Genomic DNA, 19,955 nt, shown 5'->3' with positions numbered 1-19,955 from the left:
GGCAACAAAAGCCAAAATTGAAAAATGGGATCTAATTAAAACTAGTGAGTTTCTCTACAGCAAAAGAAACTATCATCAGAGTGAACAGGCAACCTACAGAATGGCATAAAAGTTTTGCAATCTATCCATCTTACAAAAGGTTAATATCCAGAATCTACAAGGAACTTAAATTTACAAGAAAAAAACAATCCCATCAAAAAGTGGGCAAAGGATATGAACAGACACTTCTCAAACGAAGACATTTATTTGCCCAACAAACATATGAGAAAAAGCTCATCATCAATGGTCGTTAGAGAAATGCAAATCAAAACCACAATGAGATACCATCTCACATCAGTTAAAATGGTGATCATTAAAAAGTCAGGAAACAACAGATGCTGGGGAGGATGTGGAGAAATAGGAACACTTTTACACTGTTGGTGGGAGTGTAAGTTAGTTCAACCATTGTGGAAGACAGTGTGATGATTCCTCAGGGATCTAGAACCAGAAATACCATTTGACCCAGCAACTCCATTACCAAGTATATACCCAAAGGACTATAAATTATTCTACTATAAAGACACAAGAACATGTATGTTTATTGCAGCACTGTTCACAATAGCAAAGACTTGGAATCACCCCAAATGCCCATCAATGATAGACTGGATTAAGAAAATGTGGCATATATACACCATGGAATACTATGCAGCCATAAAAAAGGATGAGTTCATGTCCTTTGCAGGGACATGGATGAAGCTGGAAACCATCATTCTCAGCAAACTAACACAGGAACAGAAAACCAAACACCACATGTTCTCACCCATAAGTGGGAGTTGAACAATGAGGACACATGAACACAGGGAAGGAACATCACACACCAGGACCTGTTGGGGGGTGGAGGGCTAGAGGGAGGGATAGCATTAGGAGAAATACCTAATGTAGATGACAGGTTGATGGGTGCAGCAAACCACCATGGGACGTGTATACCTATGTAACAAACCTGCACATTCTGCACATGTATCCCAGAACTTAAAGTATAATAAAAAAATTGGCAAAATAGCTGAATAGATATTTATTTTAAAAAGATATACAAATGGAAAATAGGGATATGTAAACATTTTCAACATCACAGATTATCAGAGAAATGCACATTAAATCTACAATGAGATATAATTTCACCCCAGTTAAAATGACTTTTATCCAAAGATGGGCAATAACAAATGCTGATGAGGTTGTGGAGAAAAGGAGACCCCTATACACTTTTGACAGGAATGCAAATTTGTACAACTATTGTGGATAACAGTTTGGAGTTTCTTTAAAAAACTAAAAATAAAACTACCATATGATCCAACAATCCCACTGATGTGTATATACCTTTAAAAATTAGTATATTGAAAAGATTTTTGCACTTCCATGTTTATTGCAACATTATTCGCAATAGCCAAGATTTGAAAGCAGCCTAAGTGTCCATCAACAGATAAATAAATAAAGAAAATGGAGTCTATATACACAGTGGAGTAATGTTCAGCCATTAAAAAAAGTTATCCTGTCATTTTCAACAATGTGAAACTGGAGATCATTATGTTAAGTGAAATAAGCCAGGCGGAGAAAGTCAAACTTCACGTGCTCTCACTCATTTGTGGGAGCTAAAAATTAAGACAATTGAGCTCATGGAGATAGAGAGCAGAATAATTGTTATCATTGCCTGGGAAGTGTAGTGGGGTGGGGGAAGAAAGTGGGCATGGTTAATGAGTCCAAAAATTTTGTTACAGAGAATGAATAGGTTCTAGTATTTGATAGCAGGATGACTACAGTAAACAATAATTGATTGTACACTTTAAAATAGCTAAAAATTGGAATATTTATTTCACAAATGATAAATGCTTGAGTTGATGGATACTTTATTTACCCTTACGTGATTATGACACATTTTATACCTATGTCAAAATATCTCATGTATCCCATAAATATACATACCTACCATGAAACCATAAAAATTAAAAATTAATTTTTAAAAAAGCATATAGCAAACTTAAAAGCAAACAATAAAAAATTACAGTGAAAAATTATGGTAAATATGTTGCAAAAAAAATTGTCAAAGTAATAAAAATGCCACATTAGAAAATATTTACTTAATACAAAAAACAACAGTAAAGAAGAGATATGGGAACAGAAAAACATAAAATGTATTTTAAATCAGTAAAATGGCAGGTGTAAATCCAATTCTTTCAATAATAAAATTAAATTTGAATAGATTAAACAATGTAATCAAAAGGCAGAGATAATCAAATGAGATTTTAAAAAGCAAAATACAGTTATATATTTTCTACAGGAGTCACACTTTAGATTGAAAGATATAAATAAATTTAAAGAAAGCATAAGTAGTATGGAGTGGCTACACTAATATGCAAAATTGACTTAAAGTAAAAATATTGCTATGATAAGGGGAGATATTATAATGAAATATGTTTTACTACCTCAGGAAGAAATAAAATTATAATACATGCATCTAACAACACAGGCTTAAAGCAAAAACTAAGATAAATTAAAGGGAGAGATATAAAATTCAACAACAATAGTGGGCAACTTCAATGCATCATTTTCTATAATGGATAGGCACAACTACCAGGCAGAGATCAACATTGAAATAGAAAACTTGAAATGCACTATAAACCAACTAGACCAAACAGACATCTAGAGAACATCCCACCAAACAATAGGAGAACAAACATATTTTTCAACTGCACATGGAACATTCTCCAGGGTAGACCATATTTTAGAGCATTAAATGAACCACATAAATTAATGTAGTTGAAATTATACGGTGTATATTCTCCAAGTAAGATGAAATAAAAATAGAAATCAATAGCCAAGGGAAATTTGGAATTTTCACAAATACATGAAAATTAAACAACATACTGGTAAAAACCCATTGAGTCAAAGCAAAAATCACAAGGGGAATTATAAGATATTTTGAGATGAATGATAATGAAAACACATTATTCCAAACATGGGACGCAGCTAAAGCAGTTCTTAGAGGGAAATTGATAGCTGTAAATGCCTATATTAAGATAGAAGATCCTAATGTAATAACTTGAACTTCCACTTAATAAACTAGAAAAAGAGGAGCAAACCAATATTAAGTCAAGCCAAAGAAAGGAAATAATAAAAGATTACAGAATATATTAAGATATTAATGAAATAGAGAGCAGCAAAACAAAGAGAAAAATCAATAAACTCTAAAATTGGTTGTTTGAAGAGATCAACAATATTGACAAATATTTAGCTAAAATGACCAAGAAAAAAGTGAGAAGAATCAAACTAATAAAATTAGGAATGAAGAAAAGTATATAGCAAGTAACTTTACAAACATGAAAAGGACTGTAAGGGAAAACTATGAATAATAGTATGCCAATGTATTAGATCACTTATGTGAAATGGCATAATTCGTTCAAAGCTACAAACTACTGAGACTGACTCAAAACATAACCTAAAATCTGAATGGATCTACAATAAATAAAGAGGTTGAATTAGTACATAAAATCTTTAAAACTCTCTTCAAAGAAAAGCCCAGACCCAGATGGCTTCATAGGTTAATGCTACCAATCATTTAAAAAAAAGTTAATACCAAATTATTACAATATTTTCCAGAAACGGAAAGGAAGAAAACACTTCCCAATCCTTTTATTAGACCAATATTATCCTAATAACAAAACCAAACAAGATATCACAAGAAGACTACAAAACAATACGTCTTATGAATGTAGACATATTTATATACTCATTTCTTTTTTTATTTTATTTTATTTTATTTTTTTGAGAAGGAGTCTCGCTCTTTCACCCAGGCTGGAGTGCAGTGGCACGATCTCGGCTCACTGCTGCAGGCTTCGCCCCCCGGGGCTCATGCCATTCTCCTGCCTCAGCCTCCCGCGTAGCTGGGACTACAGGCGCCTGCCACCTCCCCCGGCTAATTTTTTGTATTTTTAGTAGAGACGGGGTTTCACCGTGTTAGCCAGGATGGTCTCGATCTCCTGACCTCGTGATCCACCCGCCTCGGCCTCCCAAAGTGCTGGGATTACAGGCGTGAGCCACCGCGCCCGGCCCTATATACTCATTTCTTTAGGAAAAAAACCCTCAGCAAAATAGTAGCAAAACCCAGAGTTCACAACATGGTGAAGTAGAAACTCTCCTTTCCCCCACAAACACACCAATTGAGCATGAATTAATTGACAAATTTCCTTTTCGAGAAACCAAAAACTAATTGAAAAGTTTCTACACCCCAGGAGAACATGGAATCAGTTTCATTGAAGTGGGAAGGATCACATTACCTGACTTCAAATCATACTACAAACTATGTTAACCAAATCAGCATAATACTGGCATAAAAACAGACACATAGACCAATGGAACAGAATAGAAAACCCGGAAATAAATTCACACATTTCCAATCAATTCACTTTTGCCATAGGTGCCAAGAACATACATTGGGGAAAGGACAATCTCTTCAATAAATGATGCCATGAAAACCAAATATTGACACGCAAAGGAATAAAATTGCATCTTTATCTTATACCATACACAAAAATCAACTAAAAATGGCTTAAAAGAAGACCTGAAACCGTAAAACTCTTATAAGAAAACATAAGAAAAAAGCTTCATGACGTTGGTCTTGGCAATGATTTCATGGATATAACACCGAAAGCACAGGCAACAAAAATAAAAAACAAAAAGTGGGACTACATCAAGCTAAAAAGATTTTTGAACAGTAAAGGAAACAATAGAGTGAAAATGCAATTTACAGAATGAGAGAAAATATTTGCCAGCCTTACATTTGATAAGGGGTTGATTTACAAAATATATAAGTAACACCTACAGCTCAATTGTAAAGGAACCTGTAACTGAATTTAAAAACGGGCTAAGAATTTGAATAGATGTTTTTTCAAAAGACATACAAATGGCCAACATGTATATGAAAAGGTAATAACATGTCTAATCATCCAGGAAATGCAAACCAAAACCACAATGAAGTGTTGCTTCACACATGTCGTGATGGATATTATCAAAAAACAGAAGACAATGATATTGGCAAAGATGTGGGGAAAAGAAAACACTTGCACACTGTTGGTAGGAATGCAAAACAGTACAGCTGCTAGGGAAAATAATATGGTGGTTTCTTGCAAAATTAAAAATAGAACTACCATATGATCCAGCAATTCCACTTCTGATATTTATCCAAAAGACTTGAAATCAAGATCTCTAAGGTAAATTAACACTCCTATGTTCATTGCAGCATAATTCATAATAGCAAATATGGGCAAACAACCTCAATGTCCATCGATGGATGAATGAATAAAGAAATGTGATATATACATGAAATGGAATACTATTCAGTCTTAAAAACACACACAAAATTCTATAATATGTGACAACATAAATGAATCTTGAGGACATTACACTAAGTGAAATAATCCAGTGACAGAAAGACAAATACTGCGTGATTCCACTTATATGAGGTATCTAAAATAGTCAAATTAATAGAATCAAAGAGTGATATGGTTGTTGCCAGGGACAGGAATGTGGGAAAATGAAATCCATGGGCATAAAGTTTCAGTCAAGCATGATGAATAAGCTCTTGAGACGTGCTTGCATAGCATCACATCTATAGTCAACAATAATGTATTGTATATTTAAAATTTTTGTTAAGAGAGCAGAACTCATGTTTTGTGTTCTCACCACAATTAAAAATACTTTCTCATAAAATGTGGTACATACATACAACAAAATATTCTTCCACCTTAAAAAATGAAATTCTGATGAATGCTACAACATGGAGGAACCTTGAAGATGTTATCCTAAGTGACATAAGTCAGACACAAAAGAACAGATATTGTGTGATTCCATTTGTATGACCCACCTAGAATTGTCAATTTTTTCAGACAGAATGGCAGAATAGTGTTTACCAGGGGCTGGGGCAAGGGAGGAATACGGAATAGGTAGTTACTTTTTAGTCGGCACAGAGTTTCAGTTTGAGATGATGAAACAGTTTGGGAGATATGTAGTAGCGAATGTTGCACAGCATTGTGAATTTACTTAATACCACTGAACTTGACAAATGGTTTACATGGTGAATTTCATGTTATGGCATACCTGACCACAATAATGTTTAGATTAAAAATACTAGCGTACTGAATTCAATAATACATAAAGACGATTATACATTACCAAACGGAATTTATCCAAGGAATTATACATTGTTTTTACATCTGAAAATTACTTAATGTTATATACCAGATCATTAGAACAATGGGGGAAAAAACTCACAAGGATTATCTCAGCAAATCCAGAAAAAGCATTTGGTAAAATCTAAAACTCTTTTATAATACTCAGTAATTCGGGAATAGATGAGTACTTCCTTAATCTGAAAAAATGATCTACAAAAACCCCACAGTAAGCATCATACTTACTGGTGAAAGACTTAGTACTTTTCCCCCAACATTAGGAACAAGATATAGATATTCATTTTCACCACTTTTATTTAACATCGTATTTGGACGTTCTAGCTGAGGTCATTAGGCAAGAAAATGAAATAACATGCAGCCAGACTGGAAAGAAAGAATTAAAACTACTTCTATTCACAGATGATGTGATCTTTTTTCACTTAATTGAGATATGATTGTGAAATAAAGTTGTATACATTCAAGGTGTACTAGCTGTTGTTTTGATATGTGTATGTGTTGTGAAATGATTACCACAATCATGCTTATAACATACTCATCACCTCACACAATTTTTATTTTGTGGTGAGAATACTTAAGATCTACTATCTGAGAAAATTTCGAGTATACTATAGATTATTATGAACTATAGTCACCATGCTGTACATTAGGTCTGCAGAACTTACTCACCTTATAACTGCAAATGTGTACATATTGATCAACATCTCCCCATTTCTCCCAACCCTGCCACCAAACCCTGGTAACCACCCTTCTCTCTATTTCTATGAGTTCAACTTTTTCAGATTCCACATATAAGTGAGATCATGCAGTATTTGTCTTTTAGTGCCTGGATTATTTCACATAGCATAATGTGCTTCAGGTTCATCTATGTTGTCACAAATAACAGACTTTCCTTCTTTTATAGGCTGAATAATATTCCATTGTGTATACACACCACATTTTCTTTATTCTTTTGCTGATGGACAATTAGGTTGTTTCTTTATTTTGTCTATCGCGAATATTGCTGCATTTAACATGGCACTGTAGACGCCTCCTCCAGATAGTGATTTTCTTTCCTTTGGATATATACTCAGAAGTGAGACTTCTAGATTATATGGTAGTTCTATTTTTAATTTTTTCAGGAAACTACATACTGTTTTCCATAATGGTTGCACTCACTTTCATTCTTACCAACAATGTGTAAGGATTCCCTTTTATCCACATCCTTGCCAACATTTGCTATCTTTTCCCTTTTTGATAATAGACATCCTAAAGGTGTGAGGTGTTATCTCACTGTGAATTTGACTTGCATCTCCCTGATGCTGATGATTAGTGATATTGAGCATCTTTTCATGTACTTGTTGGTGATTTATAAGTCTTCCTTGGAAAAATGTACATTTAGGTCTTTTGCCCATTTTTAATTCAGGTTGTTTTGTTTTGTTTTATTTTTTATGCTATTGAATTGTGGGAGTTCCTTACGTATTTTGGATATTAACCCCTTATTGGATATATGTTTTCCAAATTTTTTTCATTCCTTAGGTTGCCTTTTCATTTTTTGATTTTATGTTGCATAGAAACTTATTAATGTGAAGTATTCCCACTTGTTTTTTTTGCTTTTATTGTCTATGCTTTAGGTGTCATGTCCATGAAATCATTGCCAAGAACAAAGCAGTTTCCCTCTATGTTTTCTTCTGAGAGTTTTATGGATTCAGGTCTTATGTTTAAATCTTTAGTCTATTTTGAGTTGATTTTTCATATGGTGTAACATAAGCATCCAAGATTTTTGCATTCACATATCCAGTTTTCCCAACACCATTTATTGAAGGGGCTATCCTTTTTCTGTTGTGTATTCTTTGTGCCTTTATTGAAGATTAGTTGACCGTATATGCCTAGGTTTTTTTTTTTTTCTGAGCTGTCTATTCTGTTTCACTGGTCTATGTGTCTGTTTCTATGCCAGTATCATACTGTTTTGATTACTATAGCTTTGTAATAACATGATTTTATATAGAAAATCCTAGAAAATTCACCAAATATATATTAGAACCAATAAATGACTTCAGCAATGTTGCAGGATACAAGGTCAATATACAGAAATCTATTATATTTCTATACAGTAGCAATGAGCAAACCAAAACTGAAATTAAGAAATCAATTCTTTTTACAATAGCATCAAAAAAGTTAAATACTTAAAAATTTTAACCCAGTAATTGTGAACTGCTACTCTGAAAACTACAAATCGTTGTTGAAAGAAAAATGTTCTATACAAAGACAATCCATGTTCATAAATTGGAAAACAGTATTTCTAAGATGATAATAGTACACAAATCAATCTATATATTTCACACAATCCTCATCAGAATTCCAGCTGTCTTCTTTGTAGAAATTGACAAACTGATTTGCCTCTCTCTCTCGCATTACTCTTAGCTTATTTTCCCAGTAATGATAAGAAAGATTTTGTTCTGATTGGATCAAAGCTAAGGGCAGATCTCTCTGTGTACTGAACATGGACCCTTTGTGTCAAACCAGTATCTGTTTGCTTTGGTGCATAGGGGGCTATTTCCGAACCCCTTCTGTGATGGGCTAAACAAATAAAATAACAGATATATTTTAACATATAACTTCTATGAAGAAATAATAGCAATCCATACCTTACAAGAATAAACCCTAAAACAAGGGTTTCTTTGTTTTTTAGCTTTGCCAAATTATCAAAGTTTCCTTGAACTGAATGAAGGGTCTGCATCAAAGTATTAAACATAAATTAGCTTGTTTCTTCCACCAAGGCAGTGGCACTGTTTTATTCACTTTATAGAGTTTGTAAAACTGTTTTATTTCTAAGTGGTTTTTAAAAGATGCTCCTTTTTGTTCTCTTAAAATCATTATTTCTGATGCTTGTCTTGATTTTTTAATTGTTAATTTACACCCTGTGCAAAGCAAAGAAATATCAAATGCTTTGCTCTAGGAGAGGGAGGCAATTCAACTGCAAAATTGTTCATCATACCCTGGGTTTAATGGGGTAAATCTTAGAAACTACTTTAATATCCTTAATAGGTAAACTCTTAAATAAAATTCCAGTCTTATACAATGATGGTTTCAGGAGAAAACTGAATAGCCATGGATGTTTTAGATGTTGCAAGATATTGAAAAGCAAATAATGACAAAATATGCTAGTATAATTCTATAATTGGTTTTAAATGCTTATGGATGGATAGTAGCAGCCTGTATAAAAAATAATCTAAAGTGGTTTTGATCTATATTTTAATGCACTAGATCTCCCTCTTTAAAAATGTTTGTAAAATGAAATAATAGAAAAATTGATAAGCTATTTTAGCGTAACAAAACTTTAAAAATACTTTGATCAATTTAAGAAGGTGGGACGTGATACACGCACTTTTCTACATGTTTATATCCACCACTGTAGTGGATATAAACTAGTGGATATAAAGACTAAGAAAAATATTTAACATGTTCATGTCTATTACTCTGTAATTCCACTAGTAAGGAATAAAAAACAATAAAATATACCTTCACATTCAGGTAAAAAGTTGTTCATCATAGAATTGATCTTACGAGGGAAAAAAATCAGAATCTTTTTAAACATAGCCCCAAAGGATGCTTGGTTGCAGAAATCATAGCTTATCCTGATGACAGAATATATGTAACAACAGAATTGCAGGACAATATTTAATGATTTACGGAGATGACCCCGGATAATTGTAATAGTGAAATACCCTCCAATGAAACAATGCATATTGTGTTATAAATATAAAGGTAGGTAGATACCTATTATTGAAAATTTATTTTGTCAAGTAGCAGTATTAGGAGGGGTATTAGGATTTCAACTTTCTTTTCTTACATTAGCAATTTTTAAAAAATATTTTCTATTATAATTTTGTACAATTTGTATAAAAATAAATGTATAACATAAATAAAAACAAAAAAGCTCCTGTGTCCCTGAGAAAATACTGGTGAATTGCAGAAACAAATGTAATAGCAAGTGCAGAAAATCGTCCAGGTATCTGGGTCCTGTAACAACACTGATGCACCTTATGAAGATGAACTTGTACTATATTTACAGATGGCCATTGAATAACACATTCTTCCTCCCCTCCAAAAAAACATTCAAACTGCCCATATACTTTGACACATGAATTCTACTTTTAGCAATGACTCATCAGGAAATAATCTTGAAAGTCAGCATGTTTTGTGCACTAGGAACTTCATGGCAGCTTTAGATTACATAAAGGAAAAACAGAAACAATCTAGATGTTCAACAACGAGGAAAAAGTTATGCATAAGACACACGAACACACAGAGATATAGACATAGATACATATGTACACACATATATCTAACCTTCTACCTAGTCATGAGTTCAATAGAATATTAAGAACCAGAGAAAATATTTTAAAAGTATCTTTAATGACATGAAATGAAGTTCAAGAATATGCGTGTGTATAAATATACACACACATTTATGTGTGAAAAGCAGATATAAAAACAGTCTGTACATCATAATATACATATATGATATACGCACAAGAAAAAAACTAAACCTACAGACAAAAATGTTTCAGGTAGTTCTGGAAAACATCAGAGAGGTGTGCATGAAAATGTTCGTGGAATGTGTGTGTAATCATCAGAAATGATTACTAGTGACTTTAATTTTCTTCTGTTAACTTGTCTGCTTTGTGATTTTTTTTTCTTGCAATGACGCTGAATTACTTTTCTGACAACAGGGAAAAGGACAGGAAGTTGGCACAGGGGAAGGGGGTCATAAGCAGTGTTTGATTCCAGCAAAACCACCGAGGACAGCGAAATACCCTTTGTAGCCTGCCAAGCTGGCCAAGACACACACACACACACACACACACACGCACACACGCACGCACGCACACACACGATCAATTACAGTGACCAGGAGACTATGCAGGGGAAACGGGCATACACTTTACTAGCTGCGCTGGCCGGCACGAGTGCAAATCGGTACAATGCTTATGAAGGGGGCCTTTTGGCGACACACAGGAAAAGTCTTTGAAATGTCTATATGTGGATCTTGCAAGTCCACAGTTACGGAGACCACCGGGATGCTAGCGAAGATTTGGCTTGACAAGGAAGGATTCACTCATCAAAGCACAGAGCACGCAATGTTGGTCTTAAACACAGGGAAACAACTAGGCACCACCTGAATGTCCAACAATGCGGGAATGATTACAGAAATGTTAAGGTCCACGGATACACTGGAGCACTCTGCAGGCACTGAAGATGACGTTTCATAAGCCTGTTGATAACATGGAAAGAAGTTCAATGGGTTGATTTTTGTTTGGTTTTAGTTGCTGAAAAAGCAGGTTAAGAAACACCACATACGTGAACCATTCTATAACAGTGTGTTAAAAGGGAAGGCGGGGTGGGGGTGAGCAAAGGAGAGAGAGGGAGAGAAGAGAGCCTGGAAAAGCAGCACACCAAAAAGGTAAAAGTGGTTCTCTCTGTGGGAGTAGGACCAGGGGAGCAATTACTCTCTTGTTTCTTCCCTCATCTGATATCCTTCTCCTTTCTGATGGTTCTACCATGAAATTGTATCACCTGTGCAGTAAACAAAGAGAGAATGAAAATGCTTTTTAAACCAAACCACAGGGAGAAGAGGCAGCCTTTAAGCTACAAATGGCACAGATTAGTAAGATTATTCACAACGCCCTTGGTGGGGGTGGGCGGGCGAGAGGACGGGAAGGAGAGGAGAGGTGGAGGGAGGAAATAGGAAGGGGGGAGAGAGAGGGGGAGAGAGGGAGAGAGAGACCTGCACTCCCAATACAATAAATACACTGCTGGTGGGTTGGCGGGGGAGGGCTGGGGGTGGGGGGTTGTAAACCGGGTGTGAGCCAAGGTTCGGCTCTGCTGGCTGGCTAGCTCCTGGGATGTCTTCATCGCAAGGTGGCCTCCTCGTCGGTGTCTTCCTCGAAATCCTTGACGTCAGCACTAGTGGACTGCCTGGCCCAGGCTCCCCTTTCGGCCTCTCGTTCTTTATGCGACTTGAATCTCCCGACGAAAATTTTGCGGTAGTTCAGGAACATGCCGTTCATCACATCGATGGCCCGCTCCGCAGATTCCTGCTTTTGGAAGTGCACGAACCCGTAGCCCTTGGGCCCCTTCTCGTCACAGGCCACTTTGCAGGAGAGGATGTTGCCGAACGCCGAGAAGATGTTGTACAGCGCCTTGTTGTCGATGGTCTTGCCCAGGTTCTTGATGAAGACGTTGCCCACCCCGCTCTTGCGGAGCGACGGGTCCCTCTGGGACCACATGATGCGCACTGGCCTGCCCTTTATGACATCAAAGTTCAGGGTCTCCAGGGCCCGCTTGGCGTCCACCGGTTGCTGGTAGTTGACATACGCGTAGCCCAATGAGCGGCGGGTGATCTTGTCCCTGCAGATGCGGATCGAGAGGATGGGCCCAGCTGGACTGAACTTCTCATACAGCATCGCCTCGGTCACCTCAGGGTGCAGGTCGCCCACGTACAGGGAGGCCATCGGAAAATCTGGGTTCCCCTCATAGCCCCCGCGGATCTCATCATCCTCATCTGCATCCGCGGCGGCCGCCGCAGACGCCACCTCGGCCGCCACCTCGGCCGCCAGCTTCGCATCCGCATCCGCATCCGCATCCGCATCCGCATCCGCATCCGCCTCCCCCAAGGGGGGCCCCGCAGCCTCCGCTGCGGCGGCGGCTTCGGCCGCGCTGCCCTCCGTCACCGCCACCACCGTTGCCACCCGGGCGGCCTCCGCCTCCCCCGGGGTGGCCTCCGATGCTGCCTCCTCTATTGAGGCCTCGGCCTCCACCTCAGCCTCTACCTCTGCTTCCGCCTCCGCCACGGAGGCCTCCGCCACTGCCTCTGCCACGGTCGCCGCCGCAGCCTCCGCCGCCGCCGCAGCCGCTGCCGCCACCGCCGCCGCCACTGTCGCTGCTGTCGCCACGGTCGCCGCTGCCGCCGGGCCGCTGCCGCGACCTCCCTTCCCGCGAGCTGGGGGACGGAGAGGCGGGGGAGGGCAGGAGGGCGGGTGGGTGCCGGAACCCAGACCCGATGCGCGAGCGGGAGCTGGCGCAGGGGATCCGAACTGGCGAGTTCAAGTCACCTGGGATGGCAAGTGCTGCCAGGAGCGCGCCGGTGCGAGTCGCCGCAGCCTGCAGCCAGCTGCTGTTGCCGCCGCCGCTCGGTCGTGGGCTAGCGCGCAGGGTGCGGGGTGCGGGCGGGCGGGCGGCGTGTGGTGGGGGGCGGGGGGTGTTGGCGTCTGTCGTCCGGGCAGCTGGGAAGGCTTCTGTCTCTTTGGTTCCCCCTGTGGCTGCTGCGGGGCTGCGGGGCTGCGGGGCTGCGGGGCTGCGGGCGGTGGGAGATGACGGGGGCGGGAGCGGGAGCGGGAGCAGGGCCGGGAGCGGGAGCGGGAGCGGGAGTGGGAGTGCTCAGCCTCTCGGGTCCCCTGGATATTTATGAAAAGGACGCCAGGGAAAGGGCTCCGCTGTAGACCGAAGGGATAAGGGTTCGATTCGGAAGGGAGCGTTATTTTTATCCTCTCTCCACATAATGGAACGTTTAAATGATTGAATCAAGTACCTTGCAGGAGAGGGTGGGGTGGCCTTGAGGATACACTCAAGGCCTCAGTGCATGCAGTCTGGAAGTGGGGGAATCAAGAGCACCCTGTCTCTAGTACTGTCCTCAATGATAAGGGGAGGAAAGCCCAACCCAGGACTGGGAACAGGGCCTGGTCCAGAGCCAGGCACTTGTTTATTCTTGGCTCTGCTCTCAAGGCGCTGAGGTTCCCAACCTGGACCAAGAAGTACATATTCAGGTTCAAAGGATAAACCAAAACAAAACCTGAGCTCTCTCTCTAGAATGAAGTGCCTGGTCCCAGTTCAGCAGCTAATATTTATGGAAAGCTCATCAGATACTTGGTACTGGGGGCTAAGGGGCCCGCAATGTGGTAAGTGAGCAGGGAGTGTTGATGTGTTGGAGGTGTGGAGCAGGGTGAGAAGAGGTGAGCAGTGTGTGTGTGGTGAGAGCAGAGAGGCCACACACAGCCGAATGCTGGGGGTATAGACAAGGGAGCAACCATGAGAGTTGAGTGTAACAGAAGCTACAGTCCCACTTCCTCCAGAAAGGAGGACCAGCCACTAACTCTTCTTAGTAGCAATTAAGTGAGGCTGCACCAAAGACAGAACCCCCGAGGTGGGCTCTGAAACATGAGGAGCAGTCCACCATGTCAAGGCCGGAAGGAAGGCACTCCAGGCAGAGGGATCAGTCTGTGCCCAAGGCCCTTTGTCATGAGAGCACATGATTGGTCGCTTCTGGCCATGCCTAATAATCTGGCAGGGACAGAGGTCATGGTCTCCAAGAGCACATGGTAGCAGACAGGGCTGGAAGGTGTGGGGCCCTGAGAGCCAAGCTAAGGTGCTTCGACTGTATACCCAAGGTCACGGGGACCACTCAGCATGTTCAAGGAGGGAAGCAGTATGATCAGAACTTTAGAATGAGTACAAATTAAACATCAATGTGCATGTATAAGTGCACATTTACATGTACACGCACGTACAAAACCAAGACAGGGCTGATAGAACACAAGGAAGAAAGTCAGATGTGACCAATTCAAAAAGAGTCTGAACCATCCTTCCCTCTATCCCTTTTCATTCCATAAATAGGGGTCTCATGTTTACCGTGAGCCAGTGGGGCCAGATATTTAAAAAGAGAAAACCATAGTGCCTTCCCTCAGGATGTCTTCACGCTGCTAAAGCTCAGCCTGCCCCCACAGAAAACAGAAGTGTCAGCAGAGGACTATAAGTGCTATGTGATTGGACGATGGTGGCCATGGAATTTCACCTGCCCAGCACATATTCTCTCATCCTCTCCTCCTCTGCCTTCTTTGGGTAAGTAAAGCTATTTTCTGTGGTTGCAGTGATGGCTGGATCTTGGCAGTCATACATGATAGAACAACCGTGAACCTGAGGAAGTGACTGAGTCACTGTGGGGTGCGAGGCAGTGAGAACCCTTCATCGCTGGCTGGAAAGCATCCCAACCAAGGTGGCTGAGAAGCAGATACACAGACATGTACCTCTCCAGCTTGCAAAGTCCAGCTCTCTGCCTCTAGGCAGGGCTAGTGCCAGCAAAGGCAAGGGACAGAGGACCTAGGAAAAGCCTGCTGTACAGCGCATGTCTGACCAGGGTGATCACTGTCACCGCTGTTAAGAGCCATCTCCTGGGGGTCTAGGTTGCTCGCAGGAAGGGAGAAGATGAAGCTGTGCCTCACCGTTTCCAGGTTGGTGTCCAAGAGGGACCTGAGAAGGCAGAGGCCAAGGGGGAAGCCATGCTCGCAGAGGGGTAGGGGATGTGGCGAGGATGAGAAGAGCTTCTCGGCCCATTGTTAGGAAACAGAAATGACAAGGAAGACCAAGTCGAGGACCAGGACTCAGCAAGATCTCTGTCTCTGGCGTTGCCTTCCAGTACACAGGGCCAACAGAAATCGGTGAAACAGCAGGAGAAGAAAGTTCAGGGAAGTCATGCTATGGCTAGCAAATCCCCAACCCTGAAAACAATTCCTAGGATCCTGAACCTCTAGCAACAGGAACAGGGCTACCAAAGTGACAAGGACACAGCTGGGACTGCTCCCCAGGTCCTTTCTCAGGGGCTTCCATGGAGTCGAGTTTCCATCTCGACCACGTTGTGGTCAGTTTCTGCCACCTGCAAATGGAATGTGTTCTGACCACTACACGCTGTGACAGGGGCAAAAATAAAGAGCCCTGTGGAGCCTCGGTGGAGGGAGGGGAAGTTTCCTTTCCCGTGGGAGGAAGTGCTGTTGATTTTATTTATTCAGTGATTCAACGAATATTCCTGGAGGGTCTTCTATGTACCAAGTATTCTGCCAGCCAGACCGCCCCTGAACTCAGGGAGCTTATTTTCTAGTGGGGAGACAGACAATAGACAGATCAGGGAATATGAAAACAGTTAAAGGTTGCTATGAATGCTCTCGGGGACATAAACAAGGTGATTTGGTACGTATTGCCTAGAACCCCGGAAAAGTGGCAAAATGGGAGACATGAAGCTCAGGGAAGGCCTTTCTGAGGACAATGATAAGCCACCAGTCTTTCAGGGAACCAGGGGGGAAACCTGCCCAGCAGAGGGAACGGCAATTCCCCTGGCCCTGTGGCAGAAAAGAGAGGGTGCTGGGGGTGGGGGTGGGGGCAGAAAGGATGCCAGTGTTGCGTGGAGCCCAGTGTGAGAGGGGATAGAGGAAGGAAAGGGAGGAAGGTGCAGTGGTGGGTGGTGCCATGATGGAGAGTCTGGTTCTTCTTCAGAGAGCTCAGGAGAGCCAGAGAAAGGATTGAAGCAGGTAGTAGCATAATGTAATGCTTATTCAGTGGTTTCTCTCTAGCTGCTCTGTGTGGGCAATATCACAAGTGGGCAGGGCACAAAGGAAAGCAGGGAGACCAGTTAGGAGGCTCTTGCAGTAGTCCAGTCCAGAGACAGCAGGGGCTTGGCCCAGAATGGAAGCATCAATGTGGAGACTAGTGCGTGGATTCACATGGTATTTTGGAAGTGGAAGAGACAGCACTTGCGAGTGGATTAGAGGCAATCTCAGAGGTCTGTGTACGGTCGTAGGAAAGACAGAGAGTGGGCATGGTAGATTTGGAGAAGGGAGAGAGACAGATGGGGGTGTGTGTCAAGAGCTCCTATTTGCACAGGTTTAGTTACCGAAGTCTGCTTGTCATCCATAGAGGCTGGAGAAACAGAACTGTTGAGACAACAGGACACAGTTAGGGTCTAAAGCCACAAAGCTGAGTAGGATCACCTAGAGAGAGTATAGCCAGGAGAAGAAGGTGCAGGGCCACTCCCTGAGATACTCTGACACTTAGAAGTTGGGTGGGGAGGAACCAACCCAAATGTCCATCAATGACAGACTGGATGAAGAAAATGTGGCACATATACACCATGGAATCCTATGCAGCCATAAAAAACGATGAGTTCATGTCCTTTGTAGGGACATGGATGAAACTGGAAACCATCATTCTCAGTAAACTATCGCAAGGACAAAAAACCAAACACCGCATGTTCTCCCTCATAGGTGGGAATTGAACAATGAGAACACATGGACACAGGAAGGGGAACATCACACTCCGGGGACTGTTGTGGGGTGGGGGGAGGGGGGAGGGACAGCATTAGGAGATATACCTAATGCTAAATGACGAGTTAATGGGTGCAGCACACCAACATGGCACATGGATACATATGTAACAAACCTGCACATTGTGCACACGTACCCTAAAACTTAAAGTATCATAATAAAAAAAAGAAGTTGGGTGGGGAGCACAAGCCAGCAAAATAGATTCAGAAGGACTGGACAGTGAACAGGACTCCTCTCTAAGGCCTTGCATGTCCAAACATGTCCAAACTTCTCGCCAAGGCTTTTCATCACCAGCCTCAATGTCCTCACTCAGACTCTGCTCTCAATGCTCCTAGCTTTACGTGCATGGGAGTTGGTTTAAAATGGGACAACAACGACTTTGTGTGCTTGGGTTTGGACTTCACTCTCTGATCATTTCTCAGTGGAGCTTTCAAAAGAGAGAGAGATTCAGATGCAGAGAACTTCAAAGAGTGGGGTAGGCACTGCTCTGCTATTTCATGTGGCCCATCTCCTTTTTCCTTTCAGGAGGGAGAAATCAGAAGGAGTGGGGATGCAGTTCAGAGAGCAGAGGAGAAGAGAAGAAAAGAAGGAAGAAGGAAGAGGACTAGGGTTGGGTGGGGGGGAGGACACCAATGGGAAGAGGGACAGATCAACTCTATACACAAAAGTAAATCAAAACACCAAAAGCGGGTCTATGTAAAGAAGCCTCTTCCCGTGAATTGCGCGTTGCATAGCTGCAGGGAGGGTGTTTAGGGGCATAGAGAATGAAAACATACCTGTATTTTGGTGTAGGGAAATTGTTTCTGTCAATTCACACCGTCCACACGCCACCTCCCACCCCAAGCCCGCCACTACCAAATTCCTCTAAATAAAAATAATTATGAGATACAGGCCAACAAAAACGTCAGCGTTAGGGTGTTATTTAGAGAGAATTGGAAAGCGTTTGGATGTGTCCCTGTTGTTTAATAAATGATAACAATGATTACTAAGTTGTCCTGAGTCAATACAACAAACTTAGCAAACGGTCCTTTGGGTCCTTATAAAGTGAAGAGTTGACGGAGACAGATTTGTATATGGGGCAGGGATGGAATGGTAGTCAGTCCTGGAGAAATAAGAACCCCAGGAGGTGATGAAATATGTACAAGTATGTTTATCACAGAAACACTCATATTGGGCAAATTAGGGCACAAAGCAAGTATGCATCAGGTGAGGAGTGACTGATACATCGGCAGTGCAGCCATTCTGAGGATTATTATGCAACCATTAACCAGTATGAGTTATATCTATGTAAGCTGATTTAAGGGGATTTCCAGAATGTGCTATTACCAGGCAAGAAGAGCAGGTTTGTTGTCCTCATTTTGGCGCAAACAAAAGGAGATGGGCCTTGGAGTCAGATTGGCTGGTAGGCTGAATTTCAGAGCAAAACCCTTAACCACTCTTGAGCCTCGGTGTGTGCTCAGAGTTTGAATTTCAGAAACCTTAATTAAGCATCTTACGAATTTCCTTTGTAACAAGTAGTTTTGCCCCAGCTCTGCTTAGAAACCAAGCCGAAGGGCTGTATTGACTGATGGTTTTTACATAGCATTCCAGATGTTTTTCTCACTAAGAACCAATTCACCTTCTAATACACGCTTGAAGCTTTAACTCGTGCCCTTCTTTGTTATAATTTTAGGCAGTTCACAAAACCGATTTTATAACAATATACCCACAGATACACCCCAGGCCATGACTTAAGAGTTGTGCTTACTTTGGTCAAGGTACTTTACCCCCTCTTTTTCCATCTTAGCTTTGGAGTCCTCATCCGTACAAAGGGATATTTATAAGGATAACAAGTGATAATGCATGGTAAATGTTTTTCACAGTGCCTGGCATGCATTCAATGCCCAATACAAGAGACTCCTGGGGATGTGCTTGTTCAGCTGGTTTTTGAAGGTCCAGTGTCTTGTCTTTCTGGTGCTCCAGGCAGCCTGGAATTTTCTGTCTAACCAGGAGCAAAGTGTCAGTACAGAGGGAGTCTGATCCTCGGGGTTTTCTGGCCTGAACTCGCATAGCTCACACTCTCATTGAGCTTCTCTGTACTAGTCCCAACCACAGGACCTTTTAATCATCCAGTTATTTATTTTCTGGAGGCCCAGGGTCTCGCACATTGATTAACACATGAAAGCATGGCATTTTCTGTACTCAAGAAAACCACCCAGAAGATTTAATAACACTATCTCAACAAAATGGGGTATTGAGACAGGAGAGAATTTTCTGTCAACTGCTATTCATCCTTTTGAGCAACATCTTGGGGGCCGTTTGAGAGGTAATTTACTGTAAGGTAATACACTCCTTCAGCTTCTTTGCTGCAGGCTACTGAACACACTTTGACGTCCCCATGATGTCTCTGGAACAATATTACCAATATTCACCATTGTGATGTGATGCATTCATGGATTACTGAAGCGTGAGTTGGCTGATCTCCAGGATCATGAGCTGCTGATCAATTTTAGGTTTTCACTTTGTTTAATAGACGTAAAACGAAATCTCTTTCAATGTGGTAAAATCTTGCTAATGTCAAGGTGATTAACCTTGGGACTTCCTCCCATACAGATCATCTTTTTAAAAC

The 19,955-nt window shown here is 41.3% G+C and overlaps 1 protein-coding gene across 2 annotated transcripts; it reads right to left on the bottom strand.

Annotated features, from left to right (window-relative positions):
- Positions 1 to 1,036: 1,036 nt before the first annotated feature.
- Positions 1,037 to 12,845, bottom strand: LOC129475840 (polyadenylate-binding protein 1-like 2). 2 transcript variants are annotated; one of them, XM_055268239.2, is made up of 2 exons: positions 11,655 to 12,845; positions 1,037 to 11,472 (listed from the first exon to the last, which is right to left on the bottom strand). In XM_055268239.2, exon 1 carries the CDS (start codon positions 12,710 to 12,712, stop codon positions 12,110 to 12,112), a length of 603 nt encoding a protein of 200 aa, XP_055124214.1. In that variant the 5' UTR covers positions 12,713 to 12,845; the 3' UTR covers positions 1,037 to 11,472; positions 11,655 to 12,109. The 2 variants fall into 2 exon arrangements, with proteins under 2 accessions (XP_055124214.1, XP_055124215.1); XM_055268240.2 differs by having other exon boundaries at positions 1,037 to 11,774; positions 12,058 to 12,845.
- Positions 12,846 to 19,955: the final 7,110 nt, after the last annotated feature.

This window comes from Symphalangus syndactylus, chromosome X (genome assembly GCF_028878055.3).
Source record: "Symphalangus syndactylus isolate Jambi chromosome X, NHGRI_mSymSyn1-v2.1_pri, whole genome shotgun sequence".
Taxonomy (NCBI): domain Eukaryota; kingdom Metazoa; phylum Chordata; class Mammalia; order Primates; family Hylobatidae; genus Symphalangus; species Symphalangus syndactylus.
The sequence above is the reverse complement of the archived record's forward strand: the minus strand, read 5'-3'. Positions and strand labels throughout refer to the sequence as shown.